The sequence below is a fragment of the Oncorhynchus mykiss genome, chromosome 11 (genome assembly GCF_013265735.2).
Source record: "Oncorhynchus mykiss isolate Arlee chromosome 11, USDA_OmykA_1.1, whole genome shotgun sequence".
NCBI lineage: Eukaryota > Metazoa > Chordata > Actinopteri > Salmoniformes > Salmonidae > Oncorhynchus > Oncorhynchus mykiss.
Window position 1 is genome coordinate 12,261,320 of NC_048575.1, and position 13,529 is coordinate 12,274,848.

The 13,529-nt window shown below is 41.3% G+C and overlaps 1 protein-coding gene across 1 annotated transcript; it reads left to right on the top strand.

The window, feature by feature from the left end:
• Nucleotides 1-3,745: 3,745 nt before the first annotated feature.
• Nucleotides 3,746-13,467, top strand: LOC110535283. Its single transcript, XM_021620187.2, has 7 exons — nt 3,746-3,921; nt 4,104-4,439; nt 5,461-5,778; nt 10,316-10,444; nt 10,564-10,665; nt 12,289-12,338; nt 12,506-13,467. The coding sequence occupies exons 1-7, from the start codon at nt 3,885-3,887 to the stop codon at nt 12,695-12,697; spliced, it is 1,164 nt and encodes a 387-aa protein (XP_021475862.2). The 5' UTR covers nt 3,746-3,884; the 3' UTR covers nt 12,698-13,467.
• The last annotated feature ends 62 nt before the right edge of the window (nt 13,468-13,529 follow it).

Here is a 13,529-nt window from a genome sequence, read left to right on the forward strand (position 1 = left end):
CCCCTTAAAACAACAAAGCAATATTTTAACAGAAACGCAAATTAATGATTTATCTTAATATACTTTACACAAAGCACCATATGAACTTTAGCTCAAATACAACCTCATTCAAACTGTTTTAGATTAAGGAAAACATGGGTTTTCAAAACATACATTGCACATATTGTTACACAATAAATGCCAAATTGTCCCTTAAACCTGACTCCATATGCACAAGTGAAGCCCATATGGACATATTATTTTGACAGCTATAAGCATTCTGGGTAAAACTCCACCTTGCCTCCTTAGGTAAAGATACATCCAGATTGTTGCACCTGACAAGTAGTCTCAGATATCCACTAGTGCATATGGAGTAAGTTTTAAAACAAAGCAGGTTTTTTTAAAACAGGAATTGACAATGTCTCTTATGACTTCACCTTACAAAGAGCATAATGTAAACTGTAGGTCCTATAACACCTAGCAACTAGCTGTTCGGCTTACTGAGTAGGGTTTAGACCACAGTTTGTGAGTGGCCCTTTGAGAGTTCTCATAGATATCTTTAGATATCTCTGAAAACAAGTAACGTCATCTTTAGAGCTTAGACCCGTGGGGACGTCCTGAGATCATCAAGTTCCAAGACTACTTTTTGGAACACCTCAAAGGTATATTTCACTGAGATGGCTTCAGTGATGTCTCACTAAAATGGCTTCAGTGATGTCTCACTAAAATGGCTTCAGTGATGTCTCACTGAAATGGCTTCAGTGATGTCTCACTAAAATGGCTTCAGTGATGTCTCACTGAAATGGCTTCAGTAAAAAACCTTTACCTTGTATTCTGTGATAAGGTCTTCAACCCTCTTGCAGAGGTGTATGATCAAGCCAAGGATCACACTGTCTCTTCTTTCCTGGATGGTGTTACACTGTAATATGATGTTATACAAATAATTGCATTTAATACAGGCAAATAAATGCACAATGGGATATTTTTTTAGACCAGAGGAAAGAGTACTTCCTACTGGCCCTCCAACACCACTTCCAGCAGCATCTGGTCTCCCATCCAGGAACTGACCAGGACCAACCCTGCTTAGCTTCAGAAGCAAGCCAGCAGTGGTGTGCGGGGTGGTATGCTGCTGGCCAAGGTTGTTACCTAATATTGCAGGCAAATATGGTGCTTCAGGGTTACCTTGGCCAAAAGCGTATGCTGTTAGTGGGTAGATGTCTGCCAACTCATTTTGCTGAATGACCTTAAGCTTCTGTGTGGATTCCAGCTCAAACCCCCTAAAGTGCTCATTATACCAAGCATTCTGACACTTGGCAATAAAAGCGAGTTCACCATGAACAACGATCATTAGAAGTATTTCAACAAAGTCTGGTAGACCTCCAGTAGATCCGTAGGTTAGGATCATTCCAACCGAGTAGTTGGTACCATTGCAGGAAAGTGTGTTTGCCATCTGAACAAAAGTCTCATCTAGAAAATAAAATTGTACCGCTTCCTTTGTCATCCTTTAACATCTCCAAAGCAACAGTGGACAGCTTTGTGGCAGATAGGGCAGGCTTGACAAGATTGGTGCCATGCAGATGGTATGCAAGCATTAGTTAATGCTTAACTGCAAGTGCTCAGCAAAATGTTTCGAAAGCTGTCGGTCTGTCGAACAATACGTTTAAAGAATCTGTGTTTAGTTTCAAATCTATTGGTCCAAAAAGCTATAAGGTGTCCACATGCCTTCATCAGCTGCGGGTAGTGTTCATTGATATGTTTCAGGATAAGACTACCCTGAGGAAAAACCTCTAAGAATCTATGCCTGTGCTTGGATATCTTGCTGTCAAGGTACCAAATTGATTGTTCTGTGTGAATTGGCGAAACCACAAGTTCAACAATATCTTTGAGGTCCATAAGAATTTCCCATGATGATTCACCTACAGGGATTTTAGTTCCTATAATGAATGGAAGCAGATGCAGTATGCACCAGTTTTCATGAACATTTCCTCCAATAGTTATTTTCCTTGGATTCATCAAGTCAAGAGGAATTGATTTTGGGCAGTCAGTTTTATCACTCCACTTACAGGGGAACTGTGTGATAAGATTGTTGAGTTCCAACAGAGTAAAATATTTATTCTTGATTAAAACCTTTAAGCACAGTGCCAGTTCCAGAGGCAGGATTCCCTCAAAAAGTCATGCAGCACATCTGATGGATAGCCAGACAGCACGTCAAAATGTTTCAGTTTTTCAGTCAAAGCACATTGCTTTTTCACATCATAGCAATGTATTTAGGTGGAACTTTCTAAAACTGTCTGTATTTGTTCAGAATGTTGGTGCTTTGTTCTGGGTTGGAATGCCCCAGTTCTCACTTCTTTTACCTGAATCTCAGACAGCTCAGCCGAACAGAACTTGCAGACATGCGTTGCACTAAAACTCTACAAATCCACCAATAGAGTGGGCTCCAAGATTATCTGCCACCAAACAAACAAATGTGCCCTTCAGTATCTTTCCCAGCACAGGAATTCAAAGTTATTCTTCCTCCAATTGTGCAAGATCTTTTAAAAGTGGCTCTAGCACCTTCCCATATCCGTATGTTTTAACATCAACAGCCTTGCAGAGAACAGCTAAGTAAATAGACTTGAGTGTGGACCTAAACATTTGCCAACACCCAATAGACTCCTGGGATATTGTGCTTTTCGCGGGATGTTCCAAGGGGATTGCACACTTCAAAGTCATCAACATAGAGAAGTAAAGATAGGGTTAAGTCATCTCCTGATAAACAGTCATTTTCTTTGAAATGTGTGCCATCATAAAAAGACTCGTACCAAGAAAAACTTGTAGGCCTTATTTTTAAAGCTTTCTCCTGAAAATTCTTGTTGCTCAATACTTGTAACAGTGACTGCAGAATAGGAACACACTGAAAACTTCTTCCTTTCTTTGCATCAAGTACATATTATACCCGCTTCACCACAGAAAGGTTTTTCTTAAACTGCTTCCTCTTGTACAGTGTGGCGGGGGGAGCAAATATTAAATTGCAACGGCACCGTTCTACTGCCCCTAGGGGCCTGTAGGGGCCTGTTACCCCATAGTAGGCGGGGCCGAGTTGCCCCCAACAAACTCATCCAACATATTACTACTCAAAAATTATCTACATTTTTCTCTGTAAACAAGTGGATTATTTCTCTTAAGGCTTTCCTACTTGTATATTTAAAAGACAATTATAGATCTAACTTCATTGGAATATATTTAGAACGAAAAATATATATATTTTTTAAAAAATATATACATTTACCACAAAATCGTTTTGTTTAAATATCTCCAAAAGTTATGATGAACATAGGACATTTTTTGCTGAGCACCAGGGAAAGTGTTGGGGAAATAAGTTGGTGAAATCTAGTTACCCCCTAGTACCCTACCATGTCATTTAGTTTTTTACAACATTAGAAATGTTCATGATAAAATCAAATCTAAATGATTGATGTGACAAAATCCCAGGTGGAGGAAAAATATATTGTTGTCCATTTTTTATGGTTTCCCTATGTACAGAACTGGCGACTCTTTCAAAAAATCTGTTTCTGCTGAATGTAAAACAATGGATACCTAACTGTTCAATAGTAGACTCTTGAACAGATAAATGGCTTTGTATACAAATAACACACACACGCACACACATGCACATTATATGATTGTGAACAATGATGCGTGTTCTGCAGGGCTGGTGTCCCCCATCAGAAAGAAGTCGACACACACAGGAAACACTGAAGCGGAGAGAATAGAATAACACACAGACACACACAGACACACAGAGAGAGAGAGACTAGCTAACCTACCCTCACTAGGAGGAAGTAGGAATAATCTGAATGTGAGAGACAGGAGACAGCAACTTAATGAAGTCAGTATAGACAAACTGAGAACAGCAGTTCATCATGACAAGTCTTCGAAGAGTGTTCTTTGGCCTCTCTGGTGAGTTCATCATCATATCTACAAAACATAACATAAAGCTGATTTGAAGAACACTGGACATTGTTGCGGTTGCTAAACACATTTGATTTTCTGTTGCTTCTATTTGACTGTTCTCTGTGCTGAAGCAGCTAGTAACTAAAGGGCAGATCTGTGTCTGATGTGAACTTGTTGTCTCTCTCCAGCTGCTCTGTGGAGTGTATCTATTGCAGAGGAGATCGTAGTATCAGGATATGAGGGAGGAGAAGCAGAGATCAGTTGCTCCTATGGCCATGGGTATGAGAATTACAAAAAGTACCTCTGTAATAGGGGCTGTGGCAACTCTGATATTGTCATTGAAACTCATTTGGGAGTTCACCACACTAAGAAAGGCAGCTTTTCTCTGCATGATGACATAAAGAGAAGAGTCTTCACTGTGAATGTCACTCAACTGACCCTACAGCATGCTGGGATATACTGGTGCGCTGTGAGCAGATATGGGAAAGACATCTATACAGAAGTCAGACTGCAAGTAGTCAAAGGTAAGTTTCCTTTTTTATACATGTATTTAAAAAAATCATTTTACAGGAACATCAACACAAATGACGCAGGCACATTTAACAACTTCAAATAAACTCTAAAGACAGTTAGATACAGATGGCATTGACTAAACTCATGACAATTTACCAATGTTTACTGTGTATTTGTATATAATATATCTAAAATCGCTTTGTCCAGCACATCCCTTACAAAATGATTTCACATGTGAAATTTCCCATATGGATTTTCACGTGATCACGTGTGAATATTTTTCACATGAGATTTTACAGATGATGCCCTGGAAACAGAAATGACTCATTAGGATGTCCCCAGAACATCACAAAATAATCGCAGTGTTTTCAATGTACATATTTGACATACATGATTACATTGTGTGTGTTTATTTATACAGTAATTATTATTCAACATGTCCTCACCTGGGATTTAAACTTACAACCTCTTGGTTCACGGCATTCTGATATTCCTGCAACGCCACCATGTTTGTGTCAATGACTGATTTTACCTGTATTCCTAGCCTTTGGACTTCAGCTTTGCACAATACACTCAAGAAAAACTATTATATTTATCATAGTGATTCAGGAGTAACATTCAGGAGTAAATTACCAATCTGGCCCTCCTACCATCACGGTCACCTAATCATCCCCAGTTTACAATTGGCTCATTCATCCCCCCCCCCCCCCCATTATCTCCTGTAACTATTCCCCAGGTCGTTGCTGTAAATGAGAATGTGTTCTCAGTCAACTTACCTGGTAAAATAAGGGTTAAATAACATTTTTAACATTTGAAATTTGCAGTTCCACATGCAAGAACATTCACATGTTTTGTTTCATGTTATCTTTACATGCTGTCACATGTTATCAAATTAACTTCACGTAATATTACATGTGAGAAGTGATTACGTGACATTCATGTGGTTTTTCCTGTCATGAATTTGCCCTTTGTGTAATAATGTCTTGGACAAAATGGAATTGAACTGAAATTTGTATCTCATTTGATTGACAGACTGGTGCTGTGACAACCGTGCCCTCGTCCAGGGCAACAGCCAAGCTTCTGTGTCAGTAAACTGTCCCTACAAGCCTCAGCACAAGGAGAGTCAGAAGTACTTCTGCATAGGGACCCGACCCTCAACATGTCTACAACAGGCTACAGTCACATCCAAGCACAACACTGGGAGGTTCTCTCTCCATGACAACAACGCAGATGGAGTGTTCACCGTGACAATCACTGGGCTGACCCAAAAGGATTCTGGGATGTATTTGTGTGGCATCCGTGTCGATCGAGGTTTGGATGTCTACTCTGTGGTACATCTAGAGGTCAAAGGTGAAAAGTTTTTTCTCGAGCATTTCAGTCGTGTGACCCTCACCCCTACCTGTAATCAAAGATGATCTATAATATTTGACAAGATAGTTTAGTGGCAGCTCTAACAATGGAAATACATGTCCTCAAAGATGGAAGGCAGGCAGGAGGAGGCGAGAATCCGGTGGGACCATTCTAGCCAATGAGAGAGCAGATACCCATGTGAACAACTGGATCAACTCTGATATAAAGTCTGTTTGTTTTTTTCCCGATATAAAGTCCACTTATATCAGCACAACAACCTTACCATTACAGCTTATTCTATCAAATAAGCCTCAGGTAGCAAATTTGAAATAAGAAAATATGTTCGACACTCTCATTGACTTCCGTACAAGAATTCTTATTTTTGTGGATGTATTTTAGGCGGAATACATTTTTATTATTTTACCAGGCAAGTCAGTTAAGAACAAATTCGTATTTACAATGACAGCCTACCGGGGAACAGTGCCTTGTTCAGGGGCAGAATGACAGATTTGTACCTTGTCAGCTCGGGGATTCAGTCCAGCAACCTTTCGGTTACCTACTGGCCCAATTTTATTTTATTTAACCTTTATTTAACCAGGAAGGGCTTATTGAGATTTAAAATATATGTTTCAAGAGCGTCCTGGCCAAGATAGGCAGCACCAAGTCATGACAAAAATGACAGACAAACAACATGAAAAACTACAAGTATGCTAGTAAAAACCATAGAATTCACAAGAGTATAACAAAATCCAAAACAGCAAATTAAAAACATTGACAGGTCAAGGAATCAGTCTCAAGATCATTCATCAGTGATTTAAAAATACCAATCGGGACAAGTTATTCTAGTTTAAAAGTATTTTGTAAGGTGTTCCAAGACGATGGCGCAGAGTACATAAAAGCCCTTTTACCAAATTCAGTTCGGACATTTGGAACAGTTAGCAGGATAATGTCCAGCGAACGAAGAGAGTACCCACCACATTTCTGAACAATAAATATGCCCAAATAAAAAGGTAGTAAACCCAAAATGGCTTGTAAATAAAAGTAAACCAGTGACTGAGCCTACAAGTGACTAGAGAAGGCCAGCCAACCCTGGTATACAAAGTGCAGTGGTGAGTAAGTGTTTTGCAGTTTAAAATAAATCTCAAAGCATCATGGTAAAGGGTGTCAATTGATCTCAAACACTGAGCGGAAGCATTCACATATAAAATATCCCCATAGTCTAGTAAAGGCCAATGGTCTAACCACTAGGCTACCTGTAAACCCTCTCACTTCGCTTATTCCTCTCTGCTGTACCCACTACCTGTTTCATAGCATGAGAATGTGTAGCTCTTATTAAAGGTTTGATTTGATTTTGATCTGAAGGTACTGTATAGTTTATCCAAAAATCTAAGGTTTCTAAAACCAAGCTCAATCTGGAATGTTATGCTATATGTATGGATTAGAGAGATATCTGCATGTATCAATATCAAATGACTGGGATAGATTATCGAAACTACCCTTTAAATTAACTACACTGAACAAAAATATAAACACAACATGTAAAGTGTGGGTCCCATGTTTCATGAGCTGAAATAAACGATCCCAGATCCCATTAGCGTAAATGAGGGGTTGGCAGGTGGTGGGTGGTGGGTCGGTGGTGGGACACAATGCAGATAACCCGGTTAGCCAATGTGCGGGGGCACTGGTTGGTCGGGCCAATTGAGGTAGTATATACATGAATGTATAGTTAAAGTGACTATGCATATATCAAAAACAGAGAGTAGCAGCAGCGTAAAAGAGGGGTTGGGCACACAATGCAAATAGTCCGGGGAGCCATTTGATTACCTGTTCGGGAGTCTTATGGCTTGGGGGTAAAAACTGTTGAGAAGCTTTTTTGTCGTAGACTTGGCAATCCGGTTCCGCTTGCCATACGGTAGCAGAGAGAACAGTCTATGACTGGGGTGGCTGGGGACATTGACCATTTTTAGGACCTTCCTCTGACACCGCCTGGTATAGAGGTCCTGGATGGCAGGCAGCTTAGCCCCAGTGATGTACTGGGCAGTATGCACTGCCCTCTGTAGTGCCTTGCGGTCGGAGGCCGAGCAATTACCGTACCAGGCAGTGATGCAACCAGTTCTCAATGTTGCAGCTGTAGAACCTTTTGAGGATCTGAGGACCCATGCCAAATATTATTAGTTTCCTGAGGTGGAATAGGCTTTGTCGTGTCCTCTTCACGACTGTCTTAATGTGTTTCGACCATTATAGTTTGTTGGTGATGTGGACACCAAGGAACTTGAAGTTCTCAACCTGCTCCACTACAGCCCCGTCGATGAGAATGGGGGCGTGCTCGGTCCTCCTTTTCCTGTAGTCCACAATCATCTCCTTAGTCTTGGTTACGTTGAGGGGTAGGTTGTTCTTCTGGCACCACCCGGCCAGGTCTCTGACCTCCTCCCTATAGGCTGTCTCGTCGTTGTCTATGACACTGTTGTGTCGTCTGAAAACTTAATGATGGTGTTGGAGTCATGCCTGGCCACGCAGACGTGGGTGTACAGGGTGTACAGGAGGGGACTGAGCATGCACCCCTGAGGGGCTCCAGTGTTGAGGATCAGCATGGCAGATGTATTGCTACCTACCCTCACCACCTGGGGTCAGCCCGTCAGGAAGTCCAGGATCCAGTTGAAGAGGGAGGTGTTTAGTCCTAGGATCCTTAGCTTAGTCGTGAGCTTTGAGGGTACTATGGTGTTGAACGCTGAGCTGTAGTCAATGAATAGCATTCTCACATAGGTGTTTATTTTGTCCGGGTGGGAAAGGGCAGTGTGGAGTGCAATAGAGGTTTTATCATCTGTGGATCTGTTTGGGTGGTATGCAAATTGGAGTGGGTCTAGGGTTTCTGGGATAATGGTGTTGATGTGAGCCACTGCCAGCCTTTCAAAGCACTTCATGGCTACGGACGTGAGTGCTACAAGTCTGTAGTCATTTAGGCAGGTTGCCTAACATTCCTGTTAGTGAGCCTAACATCCCTGTTAGTGAGCATTTCTCATGTGCCAAGATAACCCATCCACCTGACAGATGTGGCATATCAAGAAGCTGATTAAACAGCATGATTATTACACAGGTGCACCTTGTGCTGGGGAAAATAAAAGGTCACTCTAAAATGTGCAGTTTTTTCACAGAGCACAATGTCACAGATGTCTCAAGTTTTGAGGGAGTGTGCAATTGCCATGCTGACTACAGGAATGTCCACCTTAGCTGTTGCCAGAGAATTGAATGTTAATTTCTCTACCATAAGCCACCTCCAACGTTGTTTTAGAGAAATTGGCAGTACGTTCCACAGGCCTAACAACCGTAGACCATGGGTAACCACGCCAGCCCAGGACATCCGTCTTTTTCACCTGCTCGATCGTCTGACACCAGCCACCCGGACAGCTGATGAAACAACCAAGGAATTTCTGCACAAACTGTCAGAAACATGTTTGTCATCCTCACCAGCGTCTTGACCTGATTGCAGTTTGGCGTCAAAACCGACTTCAGTGAACAAATGCTCACCTTCGATGGCCACTGGCACGCTGGAGAAGTGTGCTCTTCAGGGATGAATCCCGGTTTCAACTGTACCGGGTAGATGGCAGACAGCGTGTATGGAGTCGTGTGGGTGAGTGGTTTGCTGATATTAACGTTGTGAACAAAGTGACCCCATGGTGGCTCTGGGGTTATGGTATGGGCAGGCATAAGCTACGGTCAACAAACACAATGACATTTTATCAATGGCAATTTGAATGCACAGAGTTACTGTGACGAGATCCTGAGGCCCATTGTCGTGCCATTCATCTGCCGCCATCACCTCATGTTTCTGCATGATGATAGACGGCCCCATGTCGTTAGGAACTGTACACAATTCCTGGAAGATGAAAATGTCCTGCATACTCACCAGACATGTCCCCCATTGAGCATGTTTGTATGCTCTGGATTGACGTGTACGGCAGCGTGTTCCAGCAACTTGGCACAGCTATTGAAGATGAGTGGGACAACATTCCACAGGCCACAATCAACAGTCAATGATCAACTCTGTGAAGGAGATGTCGTGCTGCATGAGTTGTGGCCACACCAGATACTGACTGGTTTTCTGATCCATGCCCCTACCTTTTTTAAAGCTATCTGTGACCAACAGATGCATATATGTATTCCCAGTCATGTGAAATTCATAGATTAGGACTTAATTTCATTTATTTCAATTGACAGATTTTCTTATATGAACTGTAACTCAGTAAAACCTTTGAAATTGTTGCGTGTTGCGTTTTAAAAATGTTTCAGTGTGGAATGTTTCACTAGCCATGTATGTACTCCACAGGAGGTTGGTGGCACCTTAATTGTGGAGGACGGGCTTGTGGTAATGACTGGAGCAGATTAATTGGAAGGGTATCAAATACATGGTTTCCACGTGCTTGAAGCTCCGTTCCAGGCATTATTATGAGCGTCCTCCCCCAGCAGCCTCCACTGATGTACTCATATTGACTGAATTCATATTGGATATTTTCTTATCTCGTTCTGATTTTTCCACAAGAAACAACAACGCCTCTGTCTCCATCTCCAATGACCCTAGTCACCACCGTGACCTCAGTGACCTCTACATCATCATTATCATCAACATCATCATCACTAATGCCACCTTCATCAGCAGGCTTCACCAACAGTACAGTAACACTGCATCATTCAGACACTATTCCATTAGAACACTAGCGGTTATAATTTGTGTTGATGTGTTACCTGTTAATTGATGGTAGCTGTGCTTGTTGGTTCCCTGTGTTCTAGGGACCTATGTGTTTATTGCGTTCACTGTGATGACTTTTTCTGTGAGTCTGTTTGTGTTGATGTTGGCACTCATCATAATATACAGATGCAAGAGGATCCAGGGTGAGTAACAATCTCTATTTCTCGTTCTCTATTTTTATCTCTCTCTTTTCTCTCTGTCTCTCTCTCTCTTTCTTTTCTCTCTCTCTCATTTCTCTCTCTTTTCTCTCTGTTCTTCTCTCTCCTGCTCTCTGTCTGTTCTCTCTCTCTCTTTTCTCTCTCTCTGTCTCTCTCTTTCTCTCTGTTTCTCTCTCTCTATCTCTCTCTCTGTCTCTCTTTCTCTCTGTTTCTCTCTCTCTCTCTCTCTGTCTCTCTCCTCTGCTCTGCTCTCAATTCAATTCAATTCAAGGGCTTTATTGGCATGGGAAACATGTGTTAACATTGCCAAAGCAAGTGAGGTAGATAATATATCAAGTGAATATATAAAGTGAAATAAACAATAAAAATTAACAGTAAACATTACACATACAGAAGTTTCAAAACAATAAAGACATTACAAATGTCATATTATATATATATATACAGTGTTTAAACAATGTACAAATGGTTAAAGGACACAATATAAAATAAATAAGCATAAATGTGGGTTGTATTTACAATGGTGTGTGTTCTTCACTGGTTGCCCTTTTCTCATGGCAATAGGTCACAAATCTTGCTGCTGTGATGGCACACTGTGGAATTTCACCCAGTAGATATGGGAGTTTATCAAAATTGGATTTGTTTTCGAATTCTTTGTGGATCTGTGTAATCTGAGGGAAATATGTCAATTTCAATTCAATTCAATTCAAGGGCTTTATTGGCATGGGAAACATGTGTTAACATTGCCAAAGCAAGTGAGGTAGACAACATACAAAGTGAAAATATAAAGTGAAAAACAACAAAAATTAACAGTAAACATTACACATACAGAGGTTTCAAAACAGTAAAGACATTACAAATGTCATATTATATATATATATATACAGTGTTTTAACAATGTACAAATGGTTAAAGGACACAAGATAAAATAAATAAGCATAAATATGGGTTGTATTTACAATGGTGTGTGTTCTTCACTGGTTGCCCTTTTCTCGTGGCAACAGGTCACAATTCTTGCTGCTGTGATGGCACACTGTGGAATTTCACCCAGTAGATATGGGAGTTTTTCAAATTTGGATTTGTTTTCGAATTCTTTGTGGATCTGTGTAATCTGAGGGAAATATGTCTCTCTAATATGGTCATACATTGGGCAGGAGGTTAGGAAGTGCAGCTCAGTTTCCACCTCATTTTGTGGGCAGTGAGGAAATATGTCTCTCTAATATGGTCATACATTGGGCAGGAGGTTAGGAAATGCAGCTCAGTTTCCACCTCATTTTGTGGGCAGTGAGCACATAGCCTGTCTTCTCTTGAGAGCCATGTCTGCCTCTCTCTATCTCTCTCTCTCTCTCTCTCTCTCTATCTATCTATCTATCTATCTATCTATCTATCTATCTATCTGTCTATCTATCTATCTATCTATCTGTCTATCTGTCTATCTGTCTATCTGTCTATCTGTCTATCTGTCTATCTGTCTATCTGTCTATCTGTCTGTCTGTCTGTCTGTCTGTCTGTCTGTCTGTCTGTCTGTCTGTCTGTCTGTCTGTCTGTCTGTCTGTCTGTCTGTCTGTCTATCTATCTATCTGAGTGTGTATGTTATGTGTTCCACAGGGTCTGCAGAACCACACAGAGAAACAGGGCTGTCTGAGTCGGTGTATGAGGTGAGGGCCTTTTCTCTACTCTGTCCACTCTATACATGCTGCTCTATCCCCAACCTTGATCTGATTACCATCTGCTCCAAAGGCTGACACACTAACCACAGTCTCTACATTCAGTCTTTTGAGTAGATATGCCCATGTAACTTTGTTTCCCCTTTCACTCTCTTTAGGATGTTCATGAGAATACAGAAGCTGTGTGTGTGAATGTGAAACTGGCTTCCTGTAAGAAACAATACTCCACCCAACCTTATGAGGATGTTGATGATGATGACGACGCCCAACAGGAGTCTGTCTATCAAGACATCACACCTTATGACAACATCTATCAAAGCCTCAATATCACTACCACAGACAGACACTGAGTGTGTGTGTGTGTGTGTGTGTGTGTGTGTGTGTGTGTGTGTGTGTGTGTGTGTGTGTGTGTGTGTGTGTGTGTGTGTGTGTGTGTGTGTGTGTGTGTGTGTGTGTGTGTGTGTGTGTGTGTGTGTGTGTGTAATAGTAGTAAGGTAGTGCTAGACGATGATGCAGTGGCATATGAGTTTCAGAGGGGGATGCTGTTTTTTTGTCAAATAATAAGAGGAATGGCTGCTCAACTGAGAATAATATTAGACAGGCTGATTGGACATTGAATGTGTGTGATCAGTGAGAACTGACAAGTTACCAAGTTGCGCAGGGGCAGACTGGCCACTTGACATTTCTGGCAAATGCCCGATGGCCTGGTCCATTTTTTGCCTTGTGGCCTGTCATTATCTGGCTAATAATAGGGTCCTCAAGGAAGAAAATGGCCCGGGGGGTTAGAAATGCCAGCGCCGATTTCTGGTCCCAGTCTGCCCCTGCACGCACACACTTTGAACAATTACATGTATTCTGAATTAAACTTATTGAATGCCAATATTGTGTAGAATACCTTGATTAATGGTGAAAGACCTGTAAAGGTGTCTGGCCTACTAATTTACTTCAGAGATAATGTGTTTGCTTTTTAGGCTGATATTGTTAAAAATGCTTGTTAAAGAATAACATACATTTTAAAAACAAAATTGCAAGACCGGATGCATTTTTTTTATACTAAAAAGAGCCGAGTTTGGTTCAGGAGCAGGGTAAGATCCATATACTGTATATGGTAGGAGCAGGGAAACACATTGAGCTGTAGATGGCAGCAATGCGCCTGGTTTAACCTGCTGGTTTCTTTTTTTT

Coding starts and splice junctions, on each gene's coding strand:
- LOC110535283 (XM_021620187.2), top strand. CDS start 3,885: ATGACAAGTCTTCGAAGAGTGTTCTTTGGCCTCTCTG. Junction 3,922..4,103: donor AGTGTTCTTTGGCCTCTCTG/GTGAGTTCATCA, acceptor GTCTCTCTCCAG/CTGCTCTGTGGAGTGTATCT. Junction 10,666..12,288: donor CAGATGCAAGAGGATCCAGG/GTGAGTAACAAT, acceptor TGTGTTCCACAG/GGTCTGCAGAACCACACAGA.